Source organism: Capsicum annuum, chromosome 11, assembly GCF_002878395.1.
Source record: "Capsicum annuum cultivar UCD-10X-F1 chromosome 11, UCD10Xv1.1, whole genome shotgun sequence".
In the NCBI taxonomy this organism is placed as follows: domain Eukaryota; kingdom Viridiplantae; phylum Streptophyta; class Magnoliopsida; order Solanales; family Solanaceae; genus Capsicum; species Capsicum annuum.
In genome coordinates this window covers 17,694,585-17,702,468 of record NC_061121.1, presented here as the reverse complement: position 1 = coordinate 17,702,468, position 7,884 = coordinate 17,694,585, and the positions used below count along the sequence as shown (strand labels likewise).

General features: G+C 30.8%; 1 protein-coding gene across 1 annotated transcript; it reads right to left on the bottom strand.

Annotated features, from left to right (window-relative positions):
• Window positions 1–501: 501 nt before the first annotated feature.
• Window positions 502–3,106, bottom strand: LOC107848397 (3-ketoacyl-CoA synthase 20). The gene is made up of 2 exons (XM_016693159.2): window positions 2,299–3,106; window positions 502–1,512 (listed from the first exon to the last, which is right to left on the bottom strand). The coding sequence occupies exons 1-2, from the start codon at window positions 3,013–3,015 to the stop codon at window positions 748–750; spliced, it is 1,482 nt and encodes a 493-aa protein (XP_016548645.2). The 5' UTR covers window positions 3,016–3,106; the 3' UTR covers window positions 502–747.
• Between the last annotated feature and the right edge of the window lie 4,778 nt (window positions 3,107–7,884).

The window sequence follows — 7,884 nt, the reverse complement described above, 5'->3', positions numbered from 1 at the left end:
TATAACTGGTAGAGAGTAATTATTACTTTAGAAGTTGATAAGGAATTGTCACACTCTCGAGTCTGGATAAACCTTTTTTCGGTTTTAATAGGTACCTTACAAATTCAATCTTGCAAAATTCTTAAATTTGAGATGATCAGAAGATAGAATAAGTCGTTTTATATTGAATTTCGAGTTTTGGGTATGGAAATTTTTTTTTTGGTAAGAAACGTTTATTTCAAATGGATCATATACAAAGCAAATACAGATTAGATATCTAACACAAGAAATGAAAGCTAACTCTAAGTTATTTAGAATTAGTTGTCATTTTTCCAACTCAAGTTAAACCCTTCCCACACACCCCCACCCCTTCTTTTTTCCGTCCCACATATTTAGTAACTTGTTATCTTCAGCATCCTAGTTACATAGTTAAGATCGCAAAAATTCAAAAGTAAATTATGTCGTTTTGTCAGAGTAAAACAACAAATTAAAATTAAAATGGAGTAATAAGCTACATCAAGATTCAAGAACAAGGTAGTTTCCTTCAACATATAGATCATGAATATATGAGCTAACATTGAAATGAAAAAATTGAAATCCAAGTCACCAATCTGACTGAAATCTTGTAATGAAATTGAAATTCGAACAACCTACTAGTGCTACATCTGGCTTCAATTTCTCATACAAATAGATTGTACAAATAATTGTTTGCACAATTAAACATGCTAGACTGATTTTGATTGTGTTTTACAGTTCCAGTATTACACATCAGCGTAGAACTTTAACCGGGAAATCATCGATTTCATCTGTCCATGCATTCTTCTCTTTTGCTGGATTGACTGTCCTCAGCGCGCGCCAAACAACACTGTTACATTTAAAACCTGATCCAAAACCTATTTGCCACGCTCTATCGCCTCTCTTTATCCTCCCTTTAGCCTCTGAATAGGCCAAATTGTACCACACTGAGCTACTTGAAGTGTTCCCAAACCTATAAAGAGTCATTCTGGATGGTTCCATAAGTGTTTCGGAGAGATCAAGATTCTTCTGAAGTTCGTCTAGCACAGCTCTACCACCTGCATGAATGCAGAAATGCTCGAATGCCATCTTGAAATCCGGGATGTATGGTTTGATTTTCCTCTTTAAGACGTTCCTCATTATTAACGAGGCGAAAAAGAGGAGCTGCTCGGACATCGGCAGGACTAGTGGGCCTAAAGTTGTAATGTTGGTTTTTAATGCCTCACCTGCCACTGCCATTAGGTCTTTTGACAATGACATGCCTTTTTTCCCATCCTCTTCTTCGTCTTGAAACACGCAACTGAACGCTCTGTCGTCTGCACCTTTGTGGGTGCGGACGACATGCATCAGTTGATATTTTGACCATCTACGGTCGGAGAAGCGGTTCGATAGGAGAACAGCAGATGCACCCATCCGAAAAATCATATTTGGTATCAACTTTGATTTATCATTCCCAGTATAGAAGGCTGATGATACTATTTCTGTGCTTACTATAAGTGCATAGCTGTTGGCTTGTCCCTGTACAATAATTTCAAAAGTCAACAATTTTGACCACAATGATACACACATTTTCTCTCCATTGCATAACGATGATGATGTTTGATTGAGCACATAATTTTTTAAAAAATAAAATATTTTACATAAAATACAAAAAATATCCGTAGAATTTGTGGCATTGTATGAGTATTTGATTTGACTGAAGTCATCTTTCCAAAAATAACATTATTTTTTCTAGAAAATGACTTATTTTCTAAAATTGGTTAGAGAGTGAAATGTTTATTAAAAGTTGATGATGATATTAATGAATGAGATAGTATTTTGATGAATCTTTTGAGTATTAAAGGTTGATAATAATGTGATCAAGTACTATTTAGTTAATGTAGTGATATGAAGCAGTGAGCTGAAATAATTATGAAGGAAGTTGACTTCCAACTAAAAGCCAGAGAAGTCGTGTTTAACAATGTTTTTTTTTTTTTTAAAAAATATCACTTAGTAATCAAATGCCAGAAAATTTAAACACAACCAAAACAATAAGAATAAAAAATTTAAAGTATTGATCTTTTTGCAATGGACTAAAAAAGAGGGACATATAAAATAAAATTCCTAGTGAATAAGTGTTATTGGAGCCTTCATAGAAGTGTTTACGGAAAGTTTCATGAGAATTTTGTAAAGTTGTTTTTGATACTATCAGTTCAATTTAACCAGCTACATTTACAAGCTAAGGCTATTTCTAAATTAAATTATTTTCTTACTAATCTTTCTGAAACGGTCTAAAAAATATATCAAGAAAGACGATATACCAACCTGTAAAAGCCTATTAGCCAAGTCCACAGAAATAAGTCCAGCACTGCATCCCATGCCTCCAAGATTGTATGTAATCACATTGACACCAAGCTTATAATGGTTCACAACCATGGCAGAAAGTGAAGGTGTTGGATTAAACATACTAGAATTCACAATAATAAACCCAATATCTCTAATTTTAACTCCGGTTTTCCCCAATAAATCATCGATAGCACCAATAATAACCAATTTCGCTTGATGTTGGTTACTTCTAAGCGAAAAATTCGATGGGATCCATTTATCGACTGGTATATAAGTTTTATCACTTAAACCGGAGTTGTACAATATTTTCTTCTGAAAATTCAAACTACTTTCATCGAAAATATCTGTTAATTTTTCAACTAAACGTTCTTTAGATATCATGTAACGTTCATGTGGCTTGTAACACGAAAAATCGACTAGGTAAACGTTCCTAGGACGACTCATAAAATATATTGTGGCCAAAAAAACAACTAGGGTTGAATAAGATTTCAACATTGCAAGATTTGCCATTAGGTCTTCAAGTGTAAGTGTTGATAATTGAAGTCCCACAGCAACAAGAATTGGAACAATGATGAGATAAATTGCATTTGATATTAAGTAATGGTAACCAAGTTTAACATATTTGAGTCTAACAGAAAGAAGAAAATTTGGTAACTTAGATGGTTGAGTTTCTCCATTAGGAGAATTTTGTGCCATTGCTAGAAGACAAGAGAAGAGAAGAGAAGAACCTTTATGAGTAGAATATTAAGAAAGTTTGGAGTATGATGAGTGTTGAGCTTACAAAATACATCAACATTGGTCAATTTAAAGAAAGAGATAAGCATTCAGTACCTTTTCAACTATGTCAAAGTTGCTACGACACACTCCAATTTCACATGGGTCCTATTACCCTCAAACGTAATTTTAGCATATTTTTGTCACTCTTTTGTGCTAACATGACATCTTTCTTACATAAAAATGAGATTTACATCAAAGGTGTCACGTCAGCAAAAAGGTGTCACATCAGTTAAAAAGGGAGATAAAAATAAATTAAAATTGAGTTCAAGGGATAATAAGACCCTGTGAAATTGGAGTGTGTCGTAACAAATTTGATCATAGTCTAGGGGTACTAGATGCTTTACTCATTTAAAGAATGAAAAAAACATACTCCCTCTATTCCATTTAATGTGGCACCATTTGTTTTAATACAATATTTAAGAAAAAAATACATTTGAAACGTGTAGTCTAGAACAATTCTTAAATTTATTAACGACAAAAAGAAAATTTTAAAATTAAATTATTTCTAGTTACAACAAAATAATATTTTTTTTAACGAACTAACTAAATAAGAAATGATGTCAAAATAAAATGAACGAAGAGAGTAAAAAAAACAGATATGTTCACTCAACGAACCCACCACCTATTGCGTAAATGTTACATTAATTGATGACCTAAAATGACAATGCAAAGTCAATTTTGTTCATTTAAATTTATCAACTTTCCATTGCCGTATTATTAAATGCAATTAAACACACTGCACATGTTGTATACCCCTACCTAAATTTGTCTGAAGAATTATTCAACTCGTGATAAGAAGGCAGGCTAGAGGTTTATAAAGTTGAATTTCTTAAATGGTCAATCGCCGGAGATGTTAAGTAGGCGAGTTGAGCTAAATTTTGATAGATTAAAATGGAGCATGAGCAGATTATTGATTCACCCAAAAGTTACTTGAGCTGAAATGAGTTGAACTAAAATATGAGTTAAAATACAAGTTATAATTCAACCTGCTCAATTCTTATCAAGTTTTAATTGTTTTATTTGCTCTTATAAATTTTTTAGTGAAAACTAATTTTTTTTCTATAACTATACATAAGTATCAAATTTTAAAAATGTCTTTTTGAAAATATTTTGACAAAATTTTTTATGGGTCAATTTAGGCTATATATCAGTCTAAGTTTTGATCGACTAAAATAGGTTGAACCGAAATGAATTAAGCGAATAAATAAAAATGACTTAGGCTATGTTAATAGGTGAACGGATGATAACCAACCAAAACTTAAAAAGGAATTATACTGATTATGTTCTTATGAGCTAATTTTACCACCTCTTTATCATTCATATATATGCATGAAATGAAATTATATAGTAAAGTAATTTACTTTTTCTTTTTTCAAAAAAGACTCCCTTCCTTAGAAGCTACTATGTACTCCCTTCGTCTATCTTTATTTGTTTATGTTCCTAAAAATAAATATTCAGCAAAACTTGTTCAGTTTGAAAATAAATGGATAATCTACTTATTTATGTCTATTTTACCCTTGCTATTAAATATATTAATTATTCAGTGAATTAAACTTATTATATTCAAAAAGTGATATAGTAAACTCATATTATTGATTATTTCTTAAGGTATGTGTCAAATCAATAGTGCACAAATAAAGATGGACGAAGAAAGTAACATGAGATCATAGGCATAACCACCAAAGGATGTGGTGCAGTGGATGGACTGCTCCTCCCTTAATCAGAAGTCTCGAATTCAAGTTCTGAATATGAAAAAATTCTTGATCAAAAGTGTTAGCCTTAAATGAACCCTACCCGACACGACAATGCGGATACCGAACGTCTAATCAGAAAAAAAAAACATGAGATGGGCATGAAAGCAAGACCAATAGGGTAAGAAAACGGAATTCTAAAATAGGAGAATTATGACTTCAAGAAAGTTAGGCCAATGATGTCTTTACCTAGAGCATATAAGCACATATTGCATGATCTTAATTAAGTGCAAACCAAATCGAATGCTAGTAGAAGGTTAGGGGTAGCATGACCCAGCTCATAGATAAGTGGAGTTGGTTCAAATTTACATGGGTGGCGGAGCCACAACCAATGAAGGGTGGTCAGATGAATATTCTTCATTGGAAATATTTTTCGAGTATATAGGTTAAATATAGATATTTATGGTTATATACATATTGTTGCACACCCTTGACAAGCTAGAAAAACATAGTCTAGTGGTCAAGAGTGTGCATTTCCGCATCAACAACCCGAGTTTGAACCTTGGCAGGTGCAACAGTACTTTATTTTCTTTGTTTCTTAAACGGTTCTTTGCCCAAGGAAAAATATGAACACCCTTAACCAAAAGTCTGGCTCCGCCACTGCATGGGACCTATATATTGTTTTCACATTTTCTTAAGACTTAAAGTAGAGTAGCATTGGGGCTTGGGATCGAAATAAGAAAAATAATAATTGAAAATCTTGAACGATGATAAATTAGATATGAAAAGCAAAAAAAAAAAAAAAAAAACTTTAGGATGAGACATTGAGTACAAACTAATTGGAAGCTAGTAGAAAGTTAGGGGTAATAGGCTTAAGGAGAAGTAGAGCTAGTTCAAATTTGCATAGGACCTATTGTTTCCACATTTCCTTAAAGTAGAATAGCGGCTTGGGATAAATCTCGAACGATAATAAATTAGATATCGATAGTAAAATAAACTTTATGTGATAAGATACGGATTAAAAACTAATCGAAAGTTAGTAGAAGGTTAGGGGTAGCATGACCCACTAAACTTAAGAATATGCTTATGGAGAAGTTAGTTAAAGTTTTGCATGAAACCAATTATTTCTACATTTCCTTAATGTAGAGTAGCATTAGCGTCAAGGTCAGGGACGGAGCTACCTTTGGTGAAGGGATTAATCTGAACTCTTTTCGGTAGAAAATTATATTATTTATATATGATTAAAATTATTTTTTATATGTATATGATAGATGTTGAACCCCCTTCGATTTGTTCGCATGTTATTTCTGAACCCCCTTAGTGAAAAATTCTAGCTCTGCCACTGATTAGGTTGAGATCGAAATAACAGATCGTGAAAATTAATAATTGCAAATTTTAAATGATGATAAATTAGATATTGATAACCAGGAAAAAAAAACTCTATAACAACATATGAATTAGAAACCAATTAAAAGTTAGTAGAATGTTAGAGGTAGCATGACCCACTAAACTTAAGAATAGGCTTATGGAGAAGTTAGTTAAAGTTTTGCATGGAACCTATTGTTTCCACATTTCCTTAATGTAGAGTAGCATTAGCGTTGAGATTGAAATAACAGATCGTGAAAATTAATAATTGCAAATTTTGAATGATGATAAATCATTTATTGATAGCCCACCCAAAAAAAACTCTATAACAACATATGAATTAGAAACTAATTAGGGAAATCTTAGTAGCTTAGTTGGTTAGTTACCTAAACTTTCACCTTGTTGGTGAGGGTTCAATTTCCCACATTGTAATCCCCTCCCCCCATTCCCCTTCCCCTACCCCCAATTTTTTTTTTTTTTTTAAATAAATATATTAGAAACTAATTAAAAGCTAGTAGAATGTTAGAGGCAGCATTCCCCACTAAACTTAAGAATAAGCTTATGGACAAGTTAGTTAAAGATCTGTATGAAACCTATTGTTTACACATTTCCCTAATGTAGAGTAGCATTAGGGTTGAGATCGAAAAAACAGATCGTGAAAATTAACAAGTACAAATTTTGAATGATGATAAATCGGATATTGATAGTCAAAAAAGAAAAAAACTCTATAACAACATATGGATTAAAAACTAATTAAAAGCTAGTAGAAGGTGTAGACACGTGATTTTTGATTCTCCCTAAATTTTTAACTTGTTTATCGATATTAAACATTTATATTTAAAAAAATTTATTTGATTATTATTATTATTATTTTAATAATTTTTAGTTAAAAAATAAATAACTAAATAAAATTGTTGATAATTTCATTTATATTTTTATTCTAATTTTAAAAATAATATAAAAAATTAAAAATATTTTTCTTTTCTCAATTTTAATAAATAAACTAGTAGTTTTAATATTATTTATTATATTTAATTTAACTATTTGTAAATTTTATTGTATTTTTCTTAAATATAAAATTAATTAGGTATTATTATATTTATTATTATTATTATTTTTATTTAATTTATTATTTTTATCACTATTATCATATTTTAAGAAAATAAATAAATAAATAAATTTTAAAATTTAAATTCAAATCCCAAACCTTATCTGCACAAAACCGTTCCCCATATCTGTTTCCCCCCTCAAAAAATCCTTTATTTAAGGATTTTTCACCCAGTCAATTCTCTCTCTACGTACTTCATCACCACTATCAGATATAGAAAAGCCCAGAGAAAAAAAAAAATCAGAAACATCTGAGAGAGTAAAAATCTTTAGGAACAAAGAGAGAAAAAGAAAAAGCATCGAATTGAAGTTTCGTATTTTTGTTCGAGTTTCGATTTTGGTGACGATATTCAAGTATTTTGCTTTAGTTTCAAAACACGTTCTTATTCAACTTTATGTTGTATATGATTTTTTCGCAGTAAAGCAAAACATGTTCAATATTGTGTTAATAATTCCATTATTTGATATGTGATATTATTTGCTTATTATACTGAATAAAAATGTAGCAATATACACTGTAATATATGTATTCACTGATATAAATAAATGCATTCATACTGTTTCGTATATACATAAACATCTGCACACATAGTAAAAATACGAAAGAAAATTAGTTGGAAAAGAA